General features: G+C 39.5%; 1 protein-coding gene across 3 annotated transcripts; it reads right to left on the bottom strand.

Moving 5' to 3' along the window:
• Nucleotides 1–27167, bottom strand: fndc5b (fibronectin type III domain containing 5b). 3 transcript variants are annotated; one of them, XM_042436444.1, is made up of 6 exons: nt 26842–27167; nt 23166–23284; nt 21297–21495; nt 15359–15448; nt 9995–10187; nt 1–7724 (listed from the first exon to the last, which is right to left on the bottom strand). In XM_042436444.1, exons 1-5 carry the CDS (start codon nt 26915–26917, stop codon nt 10048–10050), a joined length of 624 nt encoding a protein of 207 aa, XP_042292378.1. In that variant the 5' UTR covers nt 26918–27167; the 3' UTR covers nt 1–7724; nt 9995–10047. The 3 variants fall into 3 exon arrangements, with proteins under 3 accessions (XP_042292378.1, XP_042292377.1, XP_042292379.1); XM_042436443.1 differs by having other exon boundaries at nt 1–8107; XM_042436445.1 differs by lacking the exon at nt 1–7724 and adding an exon at nt 12072–12244 and having other exon boundaries at nt 10105–10187.
• Between the last annotated feature and the right edge of the window lie 251 nt (nt 27168–27418).

Here is a 27418-nt window from a genome sequence, read left to right on the forward strand (position 1 = left end):
AACGGTGCATTGAAAATATTTTATTTCTTTTCTGTGTTAATACATAATTAGACATTTACATTTTCATAGAAATAGTATATATATACCATAGGTGTGAACAATAGCAGAGTCATGCTAGCCCTCATGAACAGGTTTTATCCCATGAACATCAAAATGTTTCAACACAGACATCATGATTGTACATAAAACACTGACTCCATTATTCTGCTGTAAATCCATGCTTCTTGGTTATTTGCTTCGACATAAAGTACAAATATATATGTCATAGGTAAACGGCCCCATTCTTTACTATGTGTAGGGCCATAGGGTGATTATTCAAAGTTCTCGATATTCACTCATCCAGTCATGTAGAGTAGCCTAAAGGCAAACCAGTGGGAATGGGGTAACTTCAACCATGTTGTAGCCTTCCATTGGCACATGAATATTAGGGAAGCAGGAGTTTGGTTTAAGGCCGGGGTTATTAAGAAGCTCATGGTGTTGTAATGGGGCAAACTGCTCTAATGGAATATTTACTATATTGAGATTACTTAAATCTTATAGTTTTATTACTACTGAGGGCTTAAAACATTCATACAAACAGTAATCTTACTTTGGAGAGATTATGAAAGCAAGCAATCACTTATTGGCAAAATCCAGGTGTATCCATTGATTTAAAACCTATATCTTATGGTGAAGTTCCCTGCAGTAAATACAATTTGCTACCAGTACCTGCATCGGAACAAAGTGGAGCAATGATTGATGATTGATCAGGTATTATTTGGCCATTGTGATACTCAAGTTTTTGTTATGGTTTCCAAATACATTTCTGTCAATATTCCTTCCATATTTGCTCAGACAATGAACCCTAAAGTTCAAATTGGGACCTAGGCTGTGCCACAGCGAGCTGACACCCCCGTTAACATTCAAACATCACATTATACTGGACTGGACTTGACACTGCAAACCCCACTGGGTGTAATAATCTTCTCTCTCCCTCTGTGTCTGTCACTCTCGATTTTATTCCCTCCAAATCTCTGACTCATCTTCCCCTCGCTCTCTCTCTCTGTCTGTCTTCACGTCTCTCTCCTGATCTGAGTCTCCAGCCCAGGCTCCATATTCACACATGCCTCATTGGATGTTCACCTTGAGCAGCTGTTGAGTCGCCTCCTGCAGCCTCAGATAGACAGAGACAGAGCTGTCTGGGCCAGACCTGCCTTCTGCTGCTTCCCCAATGTGTCAGTTTGGACGGCAGCCAGACGGAGAATGGACTCTGGTGCGTGAGTGAGTGTGTGTGTGTGTGTGTGTGTGTGTGCCTGGAAACTGAAACCGGAGACTGATATAGGAAAATGACCACTTCAAGTTCAATAGTATTACAGTTACAAAGCACATTCGTACTTTTATCACCTACTATATCAGATTAATGTTCAGTGATCCAGATGATGTTTACCCAATTTAGAAAAGAGAAATTTAGAACAGTTCACTTTCTCATTTGTGTGGCTAAATGATAGAGCTACAACATCAATAGTGATTGTTTCCTTTGATCAATCACAAGAGAGTGAGAGCAGCGTTACTCTGATTTCTGAAGGCAAGTGAGGATGCAACTTCCAGTTTCTGTGAGCGTAGTGAGTCAGTTGAAAAAAGGTTCAGCAATCAATATCATCTCAGAACACCTTCAAAACAAAAATAAGGTCTGGAAAATGTTAGCCTTAGCCTGATTAGCCTTGCTAATGACTTAACAAAATATACCCCTTCCAACTAGATGGTGACATGGGAGTGAATTTTCACTCCTGTCCCTTCCCACAAAAATACAGAGTAAAAAAAAATTCCTGTCCCATCCCAATCCCGGAAGAATGACTCTCATCCCATCCAGTTCCCACGGGAATCCCACAGGAATCCTGTGAGCAACAGCATTCCTGTAAAAGTTTAATAAGCCTCTAGCTGCAACCAAACAGCAACCAGCCACCAGAGCAGACAGGAGAGAATAAAAAAGAATAAAAAAAGAAAACAGAACAACTAGCATTATGTTCAAAATAAAGAAAATAGCGTTTATTCATATTAGAACTGCATATTTAAATATAAAAACTGACCTATTATTAATATGATTCCTGTCCCACCTGCTTCCATTGACTTTTTTTCCCTAGTCATGTGATGAATAGTGAATTTGACTCCCATCCCGTGGGAATCCCACAGGAATCCCATGACCCACAGCATTCCTGAAAAAATGTCAGCCTCTACTTTTTGTTAGTTAGGGGGAACATTTTGCTAGTCTGTTAATTTGTTAGTGACGTATCCGTCGGCCTGATGTCACTTCAGTCAACACGAAGGTTGTAGTAGCAGTTGCTAGGAGTGGTTAACCTGATGTCATTTATTAGGTTTGAAAAAATATGCTTATTTAAGAGTTGCTATTTCTGCAAGTCAACTTAGAACAACTTGTACAGCTACGCAATTCACACTTGTCTCCATCTTGCTGTTGCTCATTTTTTTGGATGTAGAAAGATAGCTAGTTAGCCATGTAGAAAGGCTTTGTCCCCATTCTGCCTACAAAACTCTGATTGGTCGAAACAACTGTCATTTGGCACAGCACCAGACTTATTTGAACTGCTGAACAAATCAGAGTTGTGGGCGGTGATTCAGAGGTCCAGTACCAGGCTATCCTAGCTTAGCACAAAGACAAACGAATGCAAACGGAAACTGCTAGCCTCATTCACATCTGATTGGATTTGACGGCAAACAAGCGCATTCCCAAAAATGCAGGACCGTTCCTTCAAAGAGCCAACATTTGAGTAAGAAAACAGCAGCAGGCTACTTTGTGTAACTGCTATAAATAATTGAGATGAAGAATGGAAAGTGGAGTATATGTATATGTAAGTCTATACATCAGTGAGTACACAAGAGTGTCTTCATGCATTGAGAATCTGGTCCATGTCCTGTTCATGACACAAGGAAACTAAAGACATGATGGCAAACAGGAAACAAGAGGAGGTGCAGTTTGAAAATACTTCAAAATTTGCTGATTGCAATCTTTCACCTGGTCCATCTGTGCAGATGGAGCAACAACAGCCACTCTGATTTCAGCTTCCAACAGGCTCCCTCAGACGCTACTGAGCTACACTACCCTTGAAAAAAAGCTTGACATTCAAATCCCCAGCGTCTACTTTGTCGTACACACTTGTTCTTTAATTCTGCTGTGTTCTACACGCCGGTCATGATGCCCCACTTCTGTCATCACCTCAAGTATCCTATCTTCAATAATTACACGTCTGCTCTTTTAGTTTCTCTTTGTTTGTATGCAGGTACTTTCTTTCTCAATGTCAGATGGTTTCGCACTGCAGCCATCTTGAGTTAATAACACAACTGAGGAGTCACTTATTCATGTTTTACACCCATGGTTGGCATGTGAATGAATTTGTAATTTTCTTTTTCATTAAGCTACATTAATGAGTAGCTTAATACCAGGCTGAAAAGCAGTGTTTCACTGTCCTCTGTGGCTGAAAGTTTATTGCCTGTTTCATCCTTGTGCTTTGTTGCACCTAGAACTACACTTGTAGTACATCATTGCAACAATATGAGAAGTTAAACTATTGGAGGTCAGCGAAGGTAAGATTTTCATTTCCAATTGACCCCTCACTAAGCAGCAATCCTTTTACGCCTGTCAAACTGCAGTTACACAGTTTACAAAACAGTAGCAGATTTACCATTGAAATTCTTAAGATGTGTAACAATAGGTCCTTAATTTCGGAGATAGACGGAAGCCAGTGATTGTTGATTTTGGTGGCTAAAATGAAACCTATTGCGTTGCTAGAATTTATCAGCCATAGCTAGCTTGCTAATTAGGCTAATGGTAGCTCCATGACCACTGTCGCCATCTGACTGTGTTTCAAGTTGACTTGTTTTAAAAGCTCTTAAATATGCACTTGACGGCTGCTTACATGATATCTTGCTAAAAGACTGACGCTGAAAGGTCATTTATTTAAGTCATATTACAGCTCCTAGTATTATATGGTATGATAAGAAAAAATGTAAGCCCATACTATTTTAACCCAATTTGGCTGCATAGTTTACATACTTATTTTCAAACAGTAGAAAATGATTTTATGATGAGGACTAACAAATTGTTAGGCAAATGTAACACTGTCTCAGGTAATGATAGCTGGAGTTGCTGGAGTGTAAACTTTCCCAAACCCAATAAAGAGCAAAACAGAGCTGCTAACGTTAGCTTAAACTCTGATACCAACCAGGACATACCACGCAATGGATGCTAGTTGTGAACGGGGCTTGTCAAAAAATAATATAACCTTGTTAGTCAATGATGCTTGGAAGTAACATTCAGGTACTACTGTAGTAAGTGCTAACAGACAAACACACTTTTAAATCCATTCCTTACACTTTTGCTCTTGTGTTTTTGATCTTGGAAAGGGTAAAAGAAACTCTTTAAATGCCAAGTATTGCTCTCACTTCAACCCCATCCACATAAGCAGTCACTGTTCTGGGGAGAGCTTTAGTGAACAATTAAGTGTCCTTGTTACATCTTACAAATCTTGTTCCCATGCTTTTGCTAAAAGCACTTTTAAAATCCAACCTTTACATACAATATGTGCTTATTATTAGAGTAGAAGAGTGTTTTCAGTTCTCCTCTTTCCCTGATTCTTTCATTCTCTTCCTCCCTCTAGTCTATTTCACCTTACTTGTTTACTAGGTAAAGTGTCCATCCAGGCCAGTCTGAGACGAAAAAGTGATAAATGAGCAGAGGAGCGAGGGATAGGCAGTGGGCCAGGAACGAATGAGAGAGAGGAGAGCTGATGCAGAGAGGGAGAAGGCGGCTAACGGGACTCTGAGAGTGGATATAATGAGAAACAGGGGAGAGGGAAGCTGGGGGGGAAGAGAAGTGAGGACAAGACTGTTGTAGAGGAGAAACTAGGATGGGTGGAGTGATATATGAGGAAGAGAGCATTACGACAGAGAGATAGAAAATGAGGGGAAATTCATATATAGGAGAATGAAGGCGGATGAGGGTGGCTGTAGATAGAGGAGGAAAGAGAGAGGCAGATAAATGGATGGCAGGGTGTGGGTTCGGTGTGCTGACAGAACAGATGATTGAGATGAGAAAGTAATGGCTGTCTCTCTCAGCACAGAGCAGTATTTAAATACGGAAGGCAGTATTTAAATCCAGTGTGTGTGAATGTGTGTATGTGGTGCTGATTAGCAGTCATCTCAACCAGCGAGGCATTCAGACATTCACTCATTATCGCTAATATGGCTGCAACTCTGCTGAGTTCAGCTTCGCAGCGTTTTTCTGTCTGACTTTTTTATTGAACTCAACTGGTGAGCGTCAGTATCCAGGGGCCGGGGTCCAATATATTTGCAATTATGTGGATAACACATCATAATTGAACAGGGAGCCCAAAACAAGATAATGAAGCTTTATCTTTAGCTGTATGACTCTGATGAAGTCCTTTGCTTCTTCACATAAAACTAGTGATGAAGAGGTAACTGAAAAAGTGAGAGATATGCTATGATTTCTCCTTTAATGACAGAATGTTGAAGCCTGCTTAAGAACTAGGGTTGCAAATAACAGTGATTATCCTCATTGATTAATCTATATATATATGTTTCTGCTTTAAAGGACTAGGTTGTTATCCATCTCTCAATACTTTCCAACTTCCCGTGCCTGTCTGTTGCACTCAGCCCTAAGCCCATTCATCTCCTAGTAGTAAGTAATCTTTAAAAACAGCTCACAAATGTACAGTTTAATTTCCCGGGCACTGTAGTTTTTAGCAAGCGTGACTCCAGCAGGAGTAAATAGTGCCTTTGTCGGGGACTATTTACAACTGTGGATTAGTACACATTGCTTTAATGAGTATATACAGCAGCAGGACAGTTTATGTAGAATTGTAGTGAAGGATCATGTCAATAGTGTGACTCACTGATGTGTTTTTAATAGCTTTTGGACAACAATGGAGCTCTATGGCACAGAGAAATAAGATATTCTCAGGATTTGGGTACACTACACAGGTTTATGTACCCAAAGTTGTTTTGGTCTTTTCATGGGATTTTTTGACAGAAAAATATAGAACATCACCAGCTTTTAATCAATTAGTCATTTTGTCTATTAAATGTCAAATTTAATTGAAGTGTCACAGTTATCAGAATGCAAAGTGATGTATTCAAATTGCTTACGTAAAAAATGTACTAAAGGTGTGATATGAAACAAAGAAGCAGGCACATCCTTACACTTCTGAAGCTCTCACCAGCAAAGCTTTAGACTTTTTTTACAGCACTGAAATGATTATCAAAATCAAATCTTGCTCTGAGGCCCTCCAAATGACTGACCCCTACACTGGCATCTTGACAAGCATCACATATCTCTGGATCTGCCTGAAGCATTAGAGTTAACCCTTTAATTGGATGGTCCACCTAAAATAATACTATTTTTCATTATTAGACCTTCGCTAGGTATTTGCACTGATGGACTGAAGGACTGCCAGACTGTGTTGAATGTAGGAAGACACCATATTTTTAAGATTTCAATTTTTATACTTTACCACACACTGTATTTGGATTATGTTTATGACGGGTTCTTTTTGAACATATGATACATGTTCATGTAACATTTCATAGAACTAGCAGTCCGTGAAAGTTCCTGGCGGTTTGGGTGATCAAATTTGCAGTCTTTTATGCATTTAAACCTGGGTTTTATGGATTTTTGCTGTATCCCATTACTGTCTGTTCACTTAGTAGTCAGATAGTTGCAAATGGGGTTTGAGAAAAAATGGTTTGCAATGGTTTACGTTTCAAAACAGCCACACAACTAAGTTTAGCCACACAGCTGAGTGCATAATCTGTTTGTTTCTGCAGCTTTGCATCCGTGCTGGTCTTAAGCCAAACCAGAGTGGAAACCCTGCCAAACTTTACCCACTGTATACATTTCATTAGGAATAATGCCCTGCATATCTCCATCCCTATTCCCTGCACATCCTGCTGCAGACCGCAGACAGCATATGGTGCTGAATATGCAGTGACGAACAATAAACCTCAATATGAACTTAAATGAGTCATTTTCCAGACATCCCGGTCTTTTAAAAGTTTGATGTAGAAGTGAACTTCTGGATTTCAGACTTGGAAGTTGCTTTACTTTTTTGTGTGGAGTGAGACACTGCTTTGATGAGAGATTGCCTGGTCAATCCTTGAACTTTGTCTGAATCATGGTTGTACTCAGACAGCGTCATCCAACTCATATACGGAAAATATGGGGTGCTGTAAAAACCGTGTCAGATTTTATCCCCGAACTGACAAGGGCACTCAGGTTCCAGTTCAGAGAGGAGAGAGAAAAACAGGTGCATCATTTAACTGATGACAGAAAGGGAGACAAAGAGAGAGAGAGTCAATGGCAGGAGACAAGACTCAATGTGCAATATTTCTGACCCAATAATAAAATGACACCGTAATCAGGATTGAGATTGTGAGGGTTCAAACAATCACAATAGGAGGAGCACCAAATGGCAATGTGCTTATTAGAGAGACACCGACACGGAAAGACAGGGAGAGAGATAAGCTGCTACTCAAAGGACTATAATAAAGTCAGGAATGAAGGAATGACAGATGGGGAGATAGAAAAAGAGAAAGTCCTTGGTTTTAAAACAGAGCTCAGCTTGTTTTGTTGTGCACTGACTGATAACTGGACCTTGAGACCAGCTGTTCTTGAGAGCCCACCTACATTACTGCCATGTCTGACCAGTGGTACAAACCTAGAAAAAAGAACGACAACAGACATTCATGTTTGATGATCCACTCCTGGGATTCCATGCCACTGATGAAAAGTAACCAGAACGAATGAATCAAGCAGTTCTTGTCAAGAATAAATTATGTCCCCTCCAGTGCTTTCACCGACAGCCATTTTATGTCTTGTGTCGTTATCGGCAGTCCACAAAAAATATGCTACAGTCCAGTTTTGGTCACAACAAAGGTGAATGTTTCCTGTTTGACTGTTTGCAGACTTTGATTCTGCAAGTTCATATTTGTGTCCATTGTTTTTAAAAGTTCTTCATTGTGTCAAGGAGAGTTTCTGTAATGGTTAATCTGTTCTTCAGTACGATGATTTCTGAGAATGGCTTTCTGTTGGCCTCAGGGTCTGAAAGAAACAGATTGACTGTACTTGATGAGAGACAAAGGACAGTTCAGAGATGGTAAGGACAGGACTGGAACAATATAGTCATGATACTGCTTGTTGCATTATTCACAAAAAACTGTTTTTGAGGTGATTCTTTTTTTTCTTATTTCTAATAAACCTTTCACAAAACCTTGCCCCCAAGCAGTTGCTGTTGCTGTGCCTGTCATGCTTTCTGCTCAAGCACTGCCAAAACAGTAGTTTACAATCATAATGGTGGCAGATTAATCACTTGAAATTTGCAGTAATTTATGAAATGATGGGTTCTTGACTTCAGGCAGAGGTAATCAAAAGCCAACCTCTCATTTCTTGGCAACAGAGTCAGTTTTGGCAGCAGAAATGATGACTGTGACTGTAGTTAAACTAGCAAATGAACTAACTCCATGATTTGGCTGAACACTCAAACTCCAACTCACTTTTTAATGATTCAATCTGACATGTTTTAAATCAAGAAGCTTGTAAAAAGGGTCTTACAGGCACTTGATGGCCACATACATGATATAATTCTAAAAGAATGAGGCTAAAGCTACATATATCCCAGGTAAAAAGTCAACATCCTCACCAGCTGATGATCAACATGGGAGACACGGATGTAGGGATGGGTGGATATAAGATTTCCCTTATATCGGGATAAAAACACTCAATATAATTTAATCGTGGTGAATTTACATTATTGGGATAATTGTGATTATCCTCACCTGAGCGTGAATATCTTCACAGGGGTGACTTGAAAAAGCTGTCTAGCTCACTAACGTACAGTCCTATCGATTTCCTGATTTATTTTGAATTGCGATTTGCCACAAGGAGGAGCCCGCATCTTTCCAGTCATGCGTCACCATGGCTGAAGGCTCGGATTGTAAATGCTTGGATATAAGGTTGATGGGTAGATTCTTTTTATTAATGCATTTCTTTCTTTCATCGGGATTACCGTACCTGCTGGATGTTAGTGAGAGTCTGAATCTGCCCTTGTTTGATTTTCACTAAAAAGGATGTTCACAAAAAAAGATATGTGTCCTTTGATGCAATAAACATATTTGTTTCTTAACAAAATGTAAGGTAAAGTGATTCCAGTATGTTTTAGTGCTGGTTTAAGCATATTTTGATGATTATTGGGATAATACTGTTAATCACGATTATTTTGGCCAGGATAATCGTGACATGAAATTTTGATATCGTCCCATGCCTACACGGAAGAGCTGAACATCACCCTGAACTCTTTTTCTGATGCAAACTCTTCTAACCCCACAAAGAGCATAGTTAGGTAACAATATGCCCCTTAGCTTTGACAGTAACTTCTGTAGGTAGTTAACAGGACATGCAAACGAAGGCAGTTTGCATCAAAGCAGACAAACACACAGTTAAATTCATTTCTTCTTCTTGAAAGTTTCAAAAAAAGAAACCACCCACCAAACTCTTGAGATACACAGTATTGCCCTTACAGCCCTGTGCATGTGGACAAATCCAAAGATTGTAAGACCTGCGATACCTAGTTACAGTTGCTAAGCTGTGATTGGACAACTGCTGGTCAGGGGAAAGGTTTGGAGAATGGTCAATTAAAAAAATGTCACATTCACCTGAAACTAGTTTAAAACCATAAAGGTATGGTGAGCTATCCAAACATATTGTTATGTAAAGGAATACCATGTTACCTAAATTCATAAAGAGCTAGTCTCTTGAGTATCAGATAAATCTTACATGATTGTGTGGAATTTAGGTTGTAGCAGCAGCACAATAATAAAATGGAGCAAAGAGAAAAAGCATAGAAATAAAAATAGAACAGTATTTCTATGAGATATTATATAACATGGGAGCTTTTTGTAGATGACAGTTATAAAGATTTCCTGTCCTCACCTGTCCTGAGGTTGGAGGAGTTGGTTATTGCAGAAGGCAATTCAGGGCTGGTCTTAGACATTGCTGCGCAGTAGCCCCCCCTGTGGGTGCTCAGGAGTACTGCACTCTGAGGAGTTCTTGGCTTTGTCCTTGTTGTTGTTGGGCTCGTTGTCTTTGATGATGTCATACTGACGACAAAACAGGGCGATCACCCCTGGGAGACAAATGGACATGATAATTATTTGTTAGAATAATAACAGCTGTTGAAATCCCTTTTGCCTTTGGTTTATTTTGCTCTCGTCCATAGTGAGGTCAGAGGTCCAGGTCAAGGCTACTGGAGCAGCCACCACTGGCAACCTAACCCTGACCTCTAACTCTAACCCCAACCCACCTCCAAATCTCACTAAATAACATATTACATGTAATTTTCTTAATCCGTACAAAAACCAAAATGTAAAAATGACAAGTTGTGGTTTCATTGAGGTTAGGCGCTGGACTTTCTTGGACAGCCACAGTGACCTCCTGGCGTCTTGTTGTCACCTTGAAGTAGCAAGACAACCAGCGGAGTATGGATTAAACAAACAAGATATAATGTGGTTTTAATGAGCTTTAAAAGTGCTGGTAGGTGGATTTTGGATTTTGGATAGCTGTTTCTTGTTTACAGTCTTTATGCTGAGCTAAGCTAACCACATGCTGGCTCTCGCTTCGTATTTAGCGTAAAGACGAGAGTGGTGTTGATCCTCTTATCTTACTCTCAGCAAGAAAGCAAATAAGTGTATTTCCAAAAAATGTTGAACTATTCCATCAAGGATTAAGTGATGTAAGATTTTTACATGAAAGCATCTTATCTCTCTTCTGCCTACACTAATCACATATTTTCAAACACAGATTTTCTTATATCTTATATTGACTATTGTGTTAATAAATTGATTTTAACATAACCCTGCTGATAAAGACTGTGTGATATGGTAGAAAGCTCCAGAACAAGTGAGTGAGTAAACCTCGAGTGGAGATTGTTTTGTCAACTGCTGTTTCAAAGGTCAAGAAAAAAAACTTTAAGTCTCAATCCTTATACGTGCTGAGAATAATGAAAAGTTTATCTACACGAAAACTGAAGACCATGACCAGAAAGCAACAGAACATGTGAGTAAGAGGGCATTGAGTGGAGATTGTTTTGTAAACCGCTGTTTCAAAGATCAAGAAAAAAACCTTTCAGTCTCAGCTTTAACATGAAGGAGAAATCCTTAACATGCTGAGAATAATGGAAAGTTTGAACATCTACATGACAACTGAAGACCATGTGATATGACCAAAAGCTCCAGAAGATGAGAGTAAGTGGACGCTGAGTGGAAATTGATTTCCAATTTCAACACAGTTTTAGCATTGGAAACATTGTCAATATGCAGTCAGGCTTATTGAAGCATCCTGAAATTGCATTAAACTGACCTGAATTGAGACAAAGAGGCTTAAAATAAATGTTTCTATATATCTCTATAAAGCTTACTTGTTTTTCACTTCCATGAATGCATTTTATTCATTGTTTGAATGTTTCTAGTTTTATACACCTTGAAATGTTGATACACAGCAGCACAATTATTTCAATAACAGCTGGAAGAGGTGATGATATGTACTAGTTATTCATCTCTATTCAGCCAACTGTCTTTTGATGTGTCAATAAAGCCGACTGAATCGAACTGAAGAAAAAAAAAAAAAACAGACACCGACACAGATACAGAACCGTGCAGACAGAGATATGAACTTGATGATAAGATAGCCATGTCAAGCCTGCCTTCAGTCAAAAAGATTAAAAACATGGCAGCGAGGAGAGAGAGAGAGAGAGAGAGAGATGTGGAGAGAGATAGAGAACAGAAATGGAGAAAGAGAATAATTCATGACAGCGGAGGAGTGTGTGGAAGGTTTAGGCAGGAGGAATTTGGCCTGAACAGGCTTCAGTCGCTGCGTTCTGCTTATGTCAACCTCTGCTCATCTGATCACTGCAATACCATAGGGCAAGATAGGATATCTCACTGTGATATCCCCAAGCATGCCCCACAGGCCCAATTAAAGCTGAAAACCACAATTCGCCTCCTTCACTTACAGTTTTTTTCACCGTCCTGCCCTCCTTATTTCTCTTCTCGAGACTCGATTGCGCAGTTTTTCACTCGCTGCTCCCTCTCCAACTCTCTTTGAATCTCCCTCTCTCTCTCTCTCAGCCTCTCTCGTCCTCTCGTGGGTAATTGGTGAGGGAGATCTAGACCTCTCTCGCTGTTACTGTATATGCAACATACAGTATATGGGCCACATTTGTATCTCATTACACTTGAAGTGGGTTAGGTAGGAATATTTATAACTGTAAGCATCAGTAAAACAGTGCTGAGATGCACAAAAGAACAGCTGCAACACGGAGCTAATCACAGGAGGTTTAAAGGTTCTTGCAGTGTGAAATACTTTCCATAGATGTTATAGTCTATCAGCATAAAAGTAAAGTATTATATAAAAGTAGGTCTTTGCCTGAGAGTGAGGAGAAAGAGGGGATGATCCCAATACTAAGATAAGTTCTGATTGACGTCATGGTTTTTTGTTAACATCGATAGGTTCCCATTATAATGTATGAGTCAGACATTCTGTAATATGGGAGTAATTCAGGCATGTTAACTGTTCACTGACTGAGCTATTCCAAGTTATTCTAACAAGGTCATTTATATTAATATGTCATTATTAAAGTATAATACTTGAGATATATGTGACTGTGTTATTGTATGTGTTATGGAGATGTCAACATGTTGCTATAGTGTGATGATGATAGGAGTTTGCATTGTTTAACAGCTAAAAACAAATGTTCTAGTTTGGTTTGTAACCCATTAAAGGATGGTAAGGTGTCCACTGAACACTGAAACAGGTTTTACATACAAAAAAAATGATCCCTTCCTAATGTATTTAAATGGTCCACAGTCCTGCTTCTGTGCAAAAGTATATTCAAAAATATATCCAAAGATAATATGAGGCTTCAGTTAGACACATCAAGTGGATTTCTTCCAAAGTTCCAAAGTTAAGTCTTCTCAGTACAAAATCTCCTTTTTTGTTACTATCCTTTCTCTGCAGCTCAACAGGGAACACAAAGAGGGAATTTTGTACTAAAAAGACTTAAGCTTTGGAAGATTTCCTCTCAATTTGTCTAACTCACATTGTTGAAGCCTCACATAAGCTTCAGCAACTTTTGAATACGTTTTTTGCACAGAAGGAGGGCTTTGGATTTTGACCACCAAAATGAGGGCTGTGGATTTTGTTCTCCATCTCTTCCAACATACAGTGAGTGCATTATGACGGGATCTTTCAATGACCAGTAATAAAAAGAATGATTACAGCAAGCAAAAACTTTTTCAATGTTCATTGATTCATTCATTCATTATTTTAAGACAGACTTGAGAAACTGTGAATTTATCCTTTAAAGTTTTGTAGTATATTATTAGTGTGTCACACTAATGACTTATTCTCACTTTAAATTAAAATATATAAAACATATGATTTAAATATGCAACACGTATGTTAAAACCTACCACATAATCTCACATAAAATACAATGTATACAGTATATTAGTCAAGTAAAGTCAATGTTATTTCTATAATCCAAAATCATGCAAAAGTATGCCTGATGTAGCTCCATGACCGTATCGATGCATTTCTACTTAGTGCCGATAGTGTGACAGAATTCAACACTTTCTTTGGCATGATATCATTTTCATTTCACACCTGTATACCAGGTGTGCACTAGACAACACTTATTGACATTATAGCCCAAATTTGGCTCTATGACTTTCATAATCAGTACCTTCAGACCCCCAATTTGAATAAGAATGGTTTTATTTTATGTTCAATTAGTGTGTGTGTTGTATGTTTTTCCTGAATTTGCTGAAATTGATCAATTTAGGGGTGAAGATCCTGAATCATGTCTTTCACAAATGCATCTCCAATATTAAAAAAACACAAAAACTCAATCTGATCTCATATCTCAAACTTGTCTTTTACCAAAACACATTTCTGTCTGTTCTGACTTTGAGAGCTGCTTGCCTCCTGCTACAGTTTATTTCCATTTCCATAGTTGCTTTCTATGTATGGGTGTACATAATTGAAACCTGGATTTGATGTGTTCTGGTCATCCATAATGTATGCTGGCCAGCTTTACATCATCCCAAAAGCACTGCAGGGCACAAAATACTCATTACAGAGAGATGGCAGCACTTTAGGCACGTGCATAGATGGATCTCTAAGGGGGCTTGAGCACCTGCTGTTTGGCCTCCTAAAGAGAAAGTGCCCTTTTTCTGGGGTCTTTTTTTTTTTAAATAAATAAATAAATTCCTATTATTCCTGCTACATCCAGTGTGACTCAACAATATACTCAGTTCCTCATATATTGTTTCTGAGTGTAGCTGACAGAGAATTCATATTGGTACGTTAGTGTTCAGAGTAGAGTTTGCTATTATCGCAAGGTAAAGTGACTTTAGGTGACAGAATTCAGTAGTGCAGAACTAATGTTCGGAGGGACTATTATTGTCATGCACATCCATGCAGAGCGGATTTAAATACTGTCACGCAACACGTTTCTCCAACTTGTTTAAGTTAGTTATAAAGTTGCAAAAAAGGGTTTGAAATTTTATCCCCCGCAAGATAACAACAACATGATGCACTTAAATACGTTTTCCTCCTTCTGTAATAAACAGCCAATGAGGTGCGTTCAATGTTAGCTAAGTTAATCTGAGACTATAGTCAGCAGTGATGTTGTTATTATGTTTGTGTTATTAATGTCAGACATTAAAGTAGCGCCTGATGTAAGATTATATGTACAGTAAGCATATATATTTCCCTTCTATGTGTTATGTTTGCTCAACACTTGAATATCAGGACAGTGAATGCAGCTACATTTACATGAATGTTGAATGTTAACTGTTTATTAAATGTCATTATATATTTAGGTAAATAATTAAGTTCAAACACTTTTTTCAGTCATTTTTGGAGGGAGGTAGGAAAGGGATGAAGGAATGTTAACTGTTAAAATATTTATCTTAATACAATTTAAAAAAAAAAAAGTGTTTAATACACCTTATCTAAAGCTTATGTGTTGCTTTTTAGAATTGAATACATTTTAATATCCCTTTAACAGCGTTGCAAAAGTAGTCATTCAAGGCATTTACTTATGTAATAATATAAAAATCACCTTTTATTAATTTGGGCCCCCACCCCTCTAACATCCTCTGCATGTTCCTGACACTACTACCAGCCTGTGTGTCTCTTAATAGGACCTCAGTCAGAGAGCCTATTTGGCCCTAAGACAGTGGATTCCGATATGGTCTGCAGTGATAAATGTGCCATGCTGAAGAGGAATATTACCTGCCCACATGATGAGCACCACTACAATGATGATGAGTTCTCCAGCCCTCAGCTGGGCAGCCTGACCAACCTCCTCCATCGTCACCTCGTCTGGAGAGAGAACACACACACACACACACACACACACACACACACACACATTCAAAGAGTCAACAGAGTGCCACTGAGGACACTGCGATTCATTGTCCCGGAGAGTAAATGTGAAATTGCCATCACTCTGGAACTCTGCAGGGAAAGATAAAAGAATCGAACAGGGCGACAGGAGAGCAGAGAGGCTGCCTGGTGTAAATTTTCCACTCTGGTCAGTGTAATTAAAGCTAAGTGAGAACAGAGGTCTACAGAGACAAAGAGAGTTGGACCACAACCCAATCACTCACTGCGTTTCTCTTGCTGACAGGACTCTGGCAGCTGCAGTATAACACCAATCAGAGGGTTAAAGGTTTGAACACAGTCTGGAACACATCCTCGCACTCTTTGTTGCCAACAGCAGGCCTCATGCTGGTCAAACTGTCTCCCATTTCCAGCCTGGGGTACATCCCCTGTTTTAAAACTGTATAATTTGAAAAGCTTGCACAAACAGCAGAAACGCATCACTATCACTGATTAGTCTGTGCTTGCATCTTGAGGTGATATGAATATTCTCAAAGGAAGGTGAGGGAGAAGGAGAAGATGTCATTTTAAGGATTTTAATGAGATAATTGAACTTTTTTTGTGGAAAAAAACATATTGGACGCAAATTATTATTCAAAGTAAAATGTTTTATATCTTAAAAACATGTCTGGAGGGGATCTTTAAGTTTCCCCTAAGTCTGGTCTCTTCTGGAGTCAGTTTGGACTGACTTGTATTTTTCAGTGTCTGAATGAGTCAAGAAGGATGCTGCCTCTCTGATCTGCTTACTCTCAGATCTCGTGATGCCATGTTAATCCCTGTGAGCTGGAGCCGAGGCCTGGGGCTTGATAGAGGGGAGGCTGAACTCTAATAAGTTGGTAATAGCAGATTATATGTTTCTGTTGTGAGGGCAAAACTCTGACAGACAGTCCTCTGATATAGATAAGCTCAGGCTGCATGACACGGAGGTCTTCGTGTGTCTGTGTGGAGAGTGCACACTGGAGATACCAGCAGGCCAGGTAAATGTTGGGTGGGTGGAAAGTCACTCTGGTGGCCCTAAAGACCTATTGGCAAGTGTAGGAGCAAGTGTAAGCATCTGGCATCATTCAGCTCCAGAGCTTCTGTAGACATATAGTCACGTGTAAAGCTCTCTGGCAGAACATGTACTCTACCTTATAAATATTAATAGGGCTGAAATTAATAACTATTTTCATTACACATTCATTTTCTTCTCAATAAGATAATTAAAAAGCAGAGGATAGTAAAAAAATGTCCCTCACACTTCCCCAAAATTATAGGTGATGCCTTCAAATGTCTTGTTTTGTCCAACCAACAGTCTATAACCCTAAAATATCAAGAAATCAATTAGGAAACATTGTAAAATGAGTGGTGAAAAGCCGCCTTTGCTGTCATTTATAACAGACTAATTATAATAATCATGATAATAATATACAGTTTGCCACTTTATTGTTCTTATTTTTATTCTCCTTGTTGCTGTTTTCCTTGATTTTAACACACATCCTTACTGTATGAATTGTGAGTATAGCCGGCACTTTTAAAGCTTTTTATTGTCTCTGTGTGTTTTTATTGTGTTTATGTTTTCATGGTTTCGTATTTTATCCTGCCTTGCTGTAAAAAGACTTTCCTCTCATGGGACAATAAGGATCTGAACTGAACTAACAGTGATATAAAACCGAGAGAAGCATGAAATCATCATAAATGATTTCAGTGATTAATCAGTTATGAAAATAGTTGCAGATTATTCTTCTGTCGATCAAATAGTTGTTTCAGTTTCACACATTATAACATTCACAGTACTTTTACATGGAGCGCGGATAAAACTGTTACGGTTAATTGATTACATGCTTTAAATTATTTGAAGTAATCAGACTCCATCTACCTGAGTTGTGTGTGCATCCTAATATTAGCTGCACTACTAATACACTAAGCTGCATTCACATAAAGAGAGCAGGCAAAGCATCTCTTGGGTTATAAGTTATGACTTTAATAAGATCAGATTATTTGGTTATAGTGTTTACTGTACATAACAGCTGCAATCATCAAAGAAGCTTTAATTGGGTTAAAATCAAATTATTAGATCCTTGTCTCCTCTGGTCAGAAACCTGATGTTACCAGCAAACTCCAATACAGATGTCTACTACTTCCTCCTATTCACAAGTGTGTATATGGTCATAATTAGAATTGATTGTCAGTGCATCTGTTCTCTTTGTAGTATGTTGAAAACATCAAGCCAACTGCCATACAAATAATCATTCATATAAGTAGGCCTACATGTTCCAACCATTCATAACTTAATGCTCTTTGTTAACAAGACAACTGCAGCTGTATTGGGAAGAAGAAAACCCTGTGGTTGTACTGGGAATCTTCCATACTGCATGTGAATGTGTGTAAGTGTGTGAATGTGAAGCAGACTGCTGCTGCTGCTGCTGCTGCTGCTGCTGCCGCACTGTCAGAGATAAATTAAAGCTTGGAACAGTTCCGACAGTACGAAAAGCTCTGTAATATTTTACTGCCGTTAAAGATTGATTTACAAAACTGGAGATTTTGCAATTCCCTGTTTAATGTAATAACCAACATTAAAAACATTATACCTCGACAACAGCCACCAAGGATTTTACTACATTATGTAAACTTTAGTGTGCACATGTCACATGCTGCTCCTCAGTCCTTCTCTGCAGCCACAATCTCTCATCCCCATCCCCCTGCATTGCTCTCTGTCTCTGTCTCCTCCAGCCACTGCTCACTTCTCCTAGGCCGTGTACTTCCCTCCAGCTCCCCAGACCTGCCATCCTCAAGCTGTCCACCATATGCCCTTGACTTTCCCTCCATTCCCCATCTTCACACCTGTTCCTACTTCTCATCAGTCCTGCAGTTACCTGGCCTAATCTGCCCACTCCTCACCTGTGACATATTCCTTCATCAGCCAATTACTTCATATACCGGCTCAGATCTTCCTTTGTCAGATTGTTGCTGTTGTTATGTTGGTTTTTGTTTGTGTTTTCAAGCTTCTTTTCAGTTACCTGGACTTGTATCATATCTGCACCTGTTTGCCCGCCTGTCTGGACTGTTCCGTATCGCATCCCTACAACTTTGTGGATTTAATACAACTGCTGTTTGGACTGTTTGGACTTGCCACCCATGCCTGTTTGCTTTTGTATCTTCACTTTTTACAATAATCTCACTGAACTTTCCCTGCCTGCTTCTATAGTCTGCATTTGGGTCCTTCCCCTGCTGCCTAATACACACCACCCCTGACAGTTCAGGATTTTTGTAATATTTTTGCTGTTATTGCATATGAGCCGCTACAGAGAGACAGATAGATACAGACACAGACAGAGAGATAGGTAGATGGAGAGAAAGATAAACAGACAGAGACATAAACAGGCTGTGTGTTGTGTTGCATTGCGCCTGCAGATACTAAATGGTGTCAGGCTGATTACTACGCGCTTAGAAGGGGTGGAGAGCAGTAATGGCTGGGAGATTTAATCAGGACAGCTAATGAATGCTTCCACGAACACACATACACACACACACACAATTTGCGCACAGGGAACTTCCATCAAAGTCAAAGCAAACAAAACGAGTCTGCCCCTCAACATCAAGACAAATTTGTCCCACTAAACGCCTACATCACAACATCATGTAGCTACGTTGCAAAATAGAGGTGCAATAATATAATTTGATATAAATAAATATTTCCGTTCAGTATTACCTTTTTGAAATCCTTTTTTTCTTGCTTAAGATATCAGCCTCAAGTTTGGTATTTTTACTTTCCCTCTAATGAATTCCCTTGCTTCAATTTTTATGAACCAAGTTTCTCCATATTTGATGCTAAACCTTCATCTCTGTGACATTTTTAATAGCTGTCAGTCAAACAGTACGTCCAGAACTGTAACAACTTCTCCTTTTGGTGACATTTAATTTATAATGGCAGGGCTGTTAAATTCTCATCTGATCAGTCGTCACAGCTAGCGCTAACGACCTACTATTTAATCCAAACAAGCAACAGGTACATTACTTACTGTTCACTTACTGACCACCCCTTTTATGAACTGAACATATAGTGAACCACTATTTTTAGAAATTACTGATGACTGTTTGCTAAACCTCTCACCCAAACAGTGATTGTCCAGTCATAGCTTAGCAGCTATACCTAGCAACGGCAGGCCAGTTCAGCTTTGAATTTTTCTCCACAAGTTGAAACAGTGTGCGTGGGACTGTAAGAGAGATACTCAACATTTAAAAAGTTTAGTTTAGTACTTTTTTGTTGTTTACAAAAAGCACATGAATGTAAGTGTAAGGAATGGATTATCTCCTCCAACATAAACTACAATTATTAGTATATGTCCATTGAACTAGCTTACCACCTACAGTACCACAGCACTACTTCCAGTGCCAAGGAACATATCATTAACTACAGTAGTTTGTTTAAGGGTTCTGTTATTAAAAAAACAAACAAAAACAAAAACAAAACAAAACAAAAAAACATGAATGTCTATCACTTCCATGTAATATTTCCCCATTGAGTGGGAGCTGGTCCTGGATGCTATCAGAGTTTAGGCTAATGTCTGTTCTTTTTTGGATTTGGAGGAGTTTACACTCCAGCAACCATAGCCAATATATAGTATCATGTTTGCCAAATACATCAGCTAGTCCTAACAAGCATTTTCTCTTTGAAAATATGTTGGCTACGTAAGCTAAGCAGCCAAACACAGGTTATGTCAGAATGAAATCTAAGTTGTTTCATTTTTCCACATCATACTGGGATAAATTAACTCTACATTGCAATACAAGAACGAAGTTGTTTATTTATCTTCCACATAGATCATCATCATTATAATATCTTGTAGCCATCAAGTGCATATATGATCCCCCTTTGACGTAGTTCTCATTTTAAAATGAGTCAGCTGGACACGTTAAAAAGCCAGCAGGAGACAGCCAACTCATGCAGCATTAGCAACATTAGCTTAATTAGTTAGCTAGCTACAGCAGATGCAATCTGCCAGCAACAGTACAGTTTTAGTGGCAAAATGGACAGTTACAGCCTCCTTTTGTTTACCAATGTCTGAAATCAAGAACCAATTGTTTGCAGAAAAGCTTAAATGACTTGTTGAGATGGACATTTTACCATGTATTTCACACTTGAACACTTTTACCCCTAATAGGGCCCTCTGGAAGCTCCCACACAGGGGTGTTTCTAGGGAATACGCTGCTCCCTAATGTCCCATGTTCTCTCTCTTATCACCTTGCTGCTGATGAGCGTTTAGTATTTGCTGGGTCCCTCTGAAGCAGCTGCTCTTGGCACTATAACTGGGTCGGGCATGATAAAATTGGAAGTACTGCAAGCCGCTCCAGATACAGTAACAGCAGCCTAAGCATTTGAGAATGAGAACAATATATTGTACGGGAGGTGGGGGAGTACTCACAAAGACATCAATTTCTGCTTTATTTGTATTAAATTGTCAAATAAGCGTCTTCTTTGTCCTGATAGAGAATGAAAACACAAACAGAACATTAGTACTGCTGTGTTATTGTCGCCAGTTAAAAGCTGCTATCAAAATCTGCATGTGTGCCTGTAGATTTGTGCGCAATTACCCTGATTTTCTAAAAGCAACAGATCAGTTTAAAGCTTATCGCACTGATTTTATGTCCCCACACATTCACAAGTTGTAATGTTTCCCGCTGCAATTACTGTACTAGTTTTAAAAATCATCATTCTTTATCCTCATTTTAAAAATAATCCCAGATTACCAAGTAAAAATAGTAAAAATCGAAAATAATAAGTCCTCTGTATGTTGTCGTCCCTCACCTGGACTCTTGGATGCCAGCTTCTCCGACTCTTTGGGCGTTCTGAAGAGGATCGGCTCACTGGGGGGGCTGCTGCCTCCCATACTGATACTCTGAACGTGAACAATGTACTCTGTGTCCTCATCCAGATCCCACAATGCACATGAGCGCGTGGTGGTGTTCACCTCCTGGATGAACCTCAGCATGCGTACATCCTTCTTCTGCAGATGAGCAAGAAACAGAAGAGCAGAAGAACAGGAGGCTCAAATTCTCTTTTCTTTGGCACCGTCTCAGCAGAAAAGTCACAGTCAGGGGAAGACTGACACAGCAGACCACTGTCTGATATTTTTCAACCAAAGAATATTCTTATAGTGGGGTTGATGTTTCAGAAGTTTTTCCAACATGCAATGAACAAAAATCTGGGGAAACGCTAAATACCTAAAAAAAAAAAAAAAAATTAATAAAAAATGCTGAAATTTGAAGATAGAGATGAAGATCACTGACGTCACAGGTTCAGCTTCACTCTGCTCCCTTGAGGCAATATACAAGATTTTTCTACTTGTTAGCAAAAAATCCCTGGATGCATGCATTTGCAAATGCAGATTTCTGGTGGCAAAGTCAAAATTTCCTGCTGACAATCCCTCTTGTAGAAATTCAACAAACTGCCCTCTGGTTAAGGTTGATATGGTGTAAATGCATACATGTCTCTCTTGGTTAATAGCAGGGGGAAAAGCTGGGTTTTTTCCTGCAATGTAATTACACTAAAAGAAACAGAAGGCTGCTCAGGCCATACACGCTCTGCTGGAAATGTACATCATTTTTCAGCTAGGACTGCTTGCTCAGGTCAATTGGTGCCTGCTAGATCAAGAGTTAGTCTCCTTAGGGACATTTTTATTTACCAGGCAATTAAAGAAGGCAATTTCTTAAGCGATTTAAATTGCATGTAAATGTACATTTGAAAAACATCTGAAAGTGCATCTGCAACCATTTGGCTGTAAAAATGTTAATTATTGATCTTAAACTTGCATTTTCTAGGCCGTTTAGTCTATCATCATTATTATTAGTAGTATTACTGATATTGTGCCCAAGTTGTCAAAAGAATTAGCAGCAAAATTTACTTGTAGTATTAAAGTAAAAGTACTTGTTTTGCCCCTGTAACTGATATTATACTACATATGACATTAGATTGTTAATACTCAAGTATCAGCGTGTAAGCAGCATGTTACTGTTGTAGCTGCTGGAGGTGGAGCTAGTTTGAACTACTTTATATACAGTTAGCTAATTTAGTCCAGTGCTTCCCAACCTAGGGGTCGGGCCCCCCCAAAGGGTCACCGGATAAATCTGAGGGGTCGTGAGATGATTAATGGGAGAGGAAAGAAGAAAAAAAGTTCTGATACTCAAATCTGTTTTCAGTTTTTGGACTTTCTCTCTAATCTTTATTTTTTTTGGTGAAATATTGGATCATTTATTGAAGTGAATCCAGGTGAGAAGTTTAGAGGGAAAAATCACTATTTGGTGGAGCTGTTAACAACTCATAGACATCAGAAATGTGACCCCGACTACATACTGCTTTTTGTAAGCCAAAAAGGTTGGAAACCACTGGTTTCATCTTTAACAATGTGTTGTATTTTAAAAGCTTGTTATATTATCCATTGTGTCAAATCTTCATCTGAAAAATAAAAAGAAACTAAAACTCAAATGTAGTAGAGTAGAAAGTACAATATTTCCCTCTGAAATGTAGCAGAGTGAAAGTATAAAGTAGCATCAAATGGAAATACTCAAGTAAAGTACAAGTACCTCAAAATTGTACTTAAGTACAGTCCTTGAGTAAATGTACTTCGTTACTTTCCAACACTGACTCACACAAAGGGCACGACACACATAGAGATACCTGTTGGGTGATGGCGAATCCAATGACCGGGTCTCCTTCCAGGATTTCCCACGTGACCACGGCAGAGTTGACTTCAATCTCTCTGATGGTCACATTGAGCGGAGCTGACAGCAGCGTGTCTGAAACACACACGATGACCACAGGAAACAAATTGGAAAAGACAGGTAATGAATATTCTGTCTTTACACCTTGTTATACATACAGTAGATGCTACTATGTAGACCTGAACACACATCTTTCCTTCTCCATCACTCTTTCTCTCTTTGAACTCTGTGTTCTCCTTCACACTTCCCTAAGATCTTCTCTTCTCCTCCCACAAATTAATCTTTCTCCTTTCATTAATACCAAGCCTAATTAACCACGCACAGGTCTCTTTGTGTTTCCCTTGAAAAGGCTCTCTTTCTCATTTGTCTTCGTCTTGGTGTTTCTCGCTCACACACACACACACATACATCTTCACCTTCTTCTCTCTTCCCAGCTTCTTTCTCCCACGCACATCTCATTAAAGTGTGACTCATGAGGATGTATTTCCTCTGTCACACTGCCAATTGATTTTAATGTTTGGGTGAAAAACAACAACTCATAACCCAGAATGCAATGCATTTGTTAATCACAAGAATAACTATGATGGATGACATTACAGTCTTCTTTAACTTTGTGAGAAATATAAGTGAAAAAAAACAGAAATAGTGGGGGTGTAAAGGGAGTGCAAAGTGGAGAAAAACACATTGGCACGGTGTGTGTGCAAGTGTGTTTGTGTGTGTGTGCGCATTAGCAGGCATGTGTGTGTTCCAGCACAATGTCAAGGTCTGACTCTGACGTTGCTTTAACAAGTCAGGCTCATGGGAAATACAGCCCTGACTCTGATCATAGAAGACCTTGAGTTGGTCGTAAAACACACACACACACACACAAGTTACTATTCTACTCCCGATGGACAAGCACATGTATGAATAATAGTTTATTCAAATTGGTTCTTTCATTGTAAATTCTGGTTTATAAATCCCCAAAGGCCACACACTTCTCCCTGTTTTACCTTTACCTCCAGATGTTTATTGTGTATTAATTATGTACTCTACGGTTGGATTACCAACGGGGCAAAGTGGACAGCTGCTCCATGGCCCCAAGCCCGCAGGGCCCACAAAGGTGTTTCAGTGGGTTTGTGATAATATGTGAATTTGTTTGCCAATATGCACATTAAAGGTGCTCTAATCTAAAAAAATATATTTATATTAACAATGGATCACATGACTTTGTGAAAAGAGTTGCTGGTATTACATAAACCCACAGGGAATTATTACCAACTCTCTAGTTCCCTCTGTTTCCGGAGCGTTTTAGTGTCTTTCAGCTCATTGTTTTGTTTTTTTGTTCTTCAAATTGACTGTTTTGGTTCAGTCTGACCGCTCTTCTCAGCATTGCTTCCAGCCACAACTGGCAGCTGCTGCCAACAAAAAATCTCTGTACACTACCCAGCCAGCACCAAACAGCAGACAGACAAAGTTAACGACAAGCTGGAGAACATAATGGAGCATTTGGCGGCTAAAGAGCCAGATATTTCTGTCAGGAGAGGGTGGAGACTTCAACAGAGCTAGAAGAAAGTGGGTGTTGGACTTATATTCATCAAGTGGCCAGAAACATGATTATAAATGAATGCTAATGTTGCTCCATGCTGGATGTGTAAATATGCAACTATTTGCTAACATGTTTGCAACATCAACTATATAAGAGGATAATGTCAGTGTTGTATTTACAGTGTGTTTCTGTTGTTTCTGGTTAAACGTGATGCTACGTAACTTTGGCTGAACAGCAGCCAACATGGACACAAGTGGCAATTAAGATAATGCTAAAACTTTAAATGTAGCAGAGTGACAGTGCATTATACTGACACCCTCATTTGAATGGTAGTTATTTTTTGAATACAAAACAACTTGTCATACCAGACCAAGTGAGGCTGTAGCAGCCAAGCCTTTGTGAGTTTTAGTGCTTCTGAATATATTTTCATTCGTAAGAGGAAAAATGTGCCATTCCTCCTTTAAAATAACATCGTCTTGCTTTAATACTTTGCTCTTCTGTGTGTATTATCTCCATGTGTTATCTTATCCACCGCGCTTAAAAGTATGTGTGTGTGTGTGTGTGTGCGCGTGTGTGTGTTGTTGGTGTATGTGATCCGATTATGCTACTCTTTCTTTCTTTGTGTTTACCCGCCAGATTACCAGCAGAAGCTGCAGTCTGTCACTTTTTGCAAATTAGATTGTCACATTGTCTCACACCTCAGCAAATACTGAACGCCGGGCCTCCGACATGTTCGGGAAGTCAAATAATGGTATTACAGGAAGAAGAATGTACTCTCGCTTTCTCTTTGCTTCCCTCCGTCTGTTCAATGCAAACACAATCATCAGAGAACAGCGGAGAAGTGTTACATAGTGTTGGCGAAATGAATTTTTTGGTGGGGGACTCTCTCAGTGGCTCCCAAAGGCTTTGAGTGTGTTTGTTGATGCACAGTAGGTGTGTTCTCAAGTGCACATGTGATACATTACCAGGACCCCCCATTTGACTAGCTGTTTTCCCACTGTTTATCTTCCAGTAGTCACACACACACACACACACACAAACAATACAATAGCAGAGAGGGATACTCATCCATTCTTAAGTCGTTTGCTGCCAAAATGCCAAAAGCTGGCTGCAGAATCACAAAATTCCCTCTTAAAACTACATTTATCTCCAGCCTCAGGAAGCCAAACATCAAATCTCTGGAGGCTGAGATAAATCCCACATGATCTTATCACCAAGATTTGGGCTTTTCAAAGCACTATCTGTCATCTCTGAGCTTATCATGAAGACGCAGTGTAACCACAATGTTCTGCCTGAGATGAATGTTCTTTTTAAATACAAGAATCGCTGCAGGTTAAAAATATGCAATATCATGAAAGATAGATGAGGTACTAAATCCATCATGCATGATATATGATGATTAGAGCTGTGCTGTAGGGCTTTGATAAGGTGCAACTGCCCCTTGTTTAATTCAATATGACACTTCATTGACACTGATAGATGTCAAAGCAGAAGTTTGCAGGTAGAAACACACCTATTCAGTCTGTTGTTGAGTCATATTTTCTCCATTTTTTTTTTCTTGTTTAGATTTTTTCCAGTGCTTTCTCCTTTAAAATCAAGAACTTTCTTGAAACAACTACCGAGGTGATATGTCCTGTTTCAAAATGGCACTTATGTCTATAAATATTCTGCAAACTAGGGAACAAGAGTGGCATTTCCTCATTCGATTATCTGATTTTTCTACTTGGCTTATAAATTACAATATGAATATGAGACTAATCTATGTCAGCCATTTTTGGCATTACAAATAGTATTGTTTCTGCTTGACTGATGATAATGTTGATGCTGATGCATGCAAAAACACACATGCACGCGCATACATGAACACACACACACACACACACACGCACACACACACACACACAAACAATGTGTCATATCAGGTGCAATACATTTTCAATATGGGATCTGCTACTATACACTACAATGCACTACATGCATCACATCAGACAGTTCTGGTCCAAACTGCAGCAGCACTACACAGCAGCATGTGTGGTTTGATCAGCTAGTACATCATCCCCTGTTTACTCGTGCTGATCGCTCATCAACCTGTGGTAAAACTCACCGGCATTAACGGAGGACACGGAGAGGAAGCCCAGCAGGAGCAGCAGCACCGCCGCAGACAAGCCTGGTTTAACCATCCTCCTGCTTCTTCTGGCGAGGCTTCACATCCTGCGCGGCCCATTTATAACATCCCTTTTAACAGGAGGGAGCAACCATCCCGGTCGGTACCGGAGAGGGGACTTGTTGTGGCGGAGACGAGGCTCACCTGAACTTGGCCACTGCAGCAGAACACCGGCTGTCCGGCTGCTGGTGACGGAGCGGCGGCGTGGAGATGCTTTACTACGCGGAGAGGTGAGCGGAGCGTAAAAGCAGTGCGCAAGTGCTGCAGAGTGCAACGTGCCTCCACAGCTAAAGTCTCTCTCTCTCTCTCTCTCTCTCTCTCTCTCTCTCTCTCTCTCTCTCTCTCTCTCTCTCTCTCTCTCACACACACACACACACACACACACACACACACACACACACACACACACACACACAAGTTTGCGCAGCTATCCTTGTTAGGACATTGCATTGACTTCCATTCATTGTGGCCAACCTAACCCAAACCCTAACCTTAACCATAACCAATTCATGCCTAA

Source organism: Thunnus maccoyii, chromosome 15, assembly GCF_910596095.1.
Source record: "Thunnus maccoyii chromosome 15, fThuMac1.1, whole genome shotgun sequence".
Taxonomy (NCBI): domain Eukaryota; kingdom Metazoa; phylum Chordata; class Actinopteri; order Scombriformes; family Scombridae; genus Thunnus; species Thunnus maccoyii.

Coding starts and splice junctions, on each gene's coding strand:
- fndc5b (XM_042436444.1), bottom strand. CDS start 26,917: ATGGTTAAACCAGGCTTGTCTGCGGCGGTGCTGCTGCTCCTGCTGGGC. Junction 21,496..23,165: donor GATTCGCCATCACCCAACAG/GTATCTCTATGT, acceptor GCTCATCTGCAG/AAGAAGGATGTACGCATGCT. Junction 10,188..15,358: donor GGTGCTCATCATGTGGGCAG/GTAATATTCCTC, acceptor TTTGTCTCCCAG/GGGTGATCGCCCTGTTTTGT.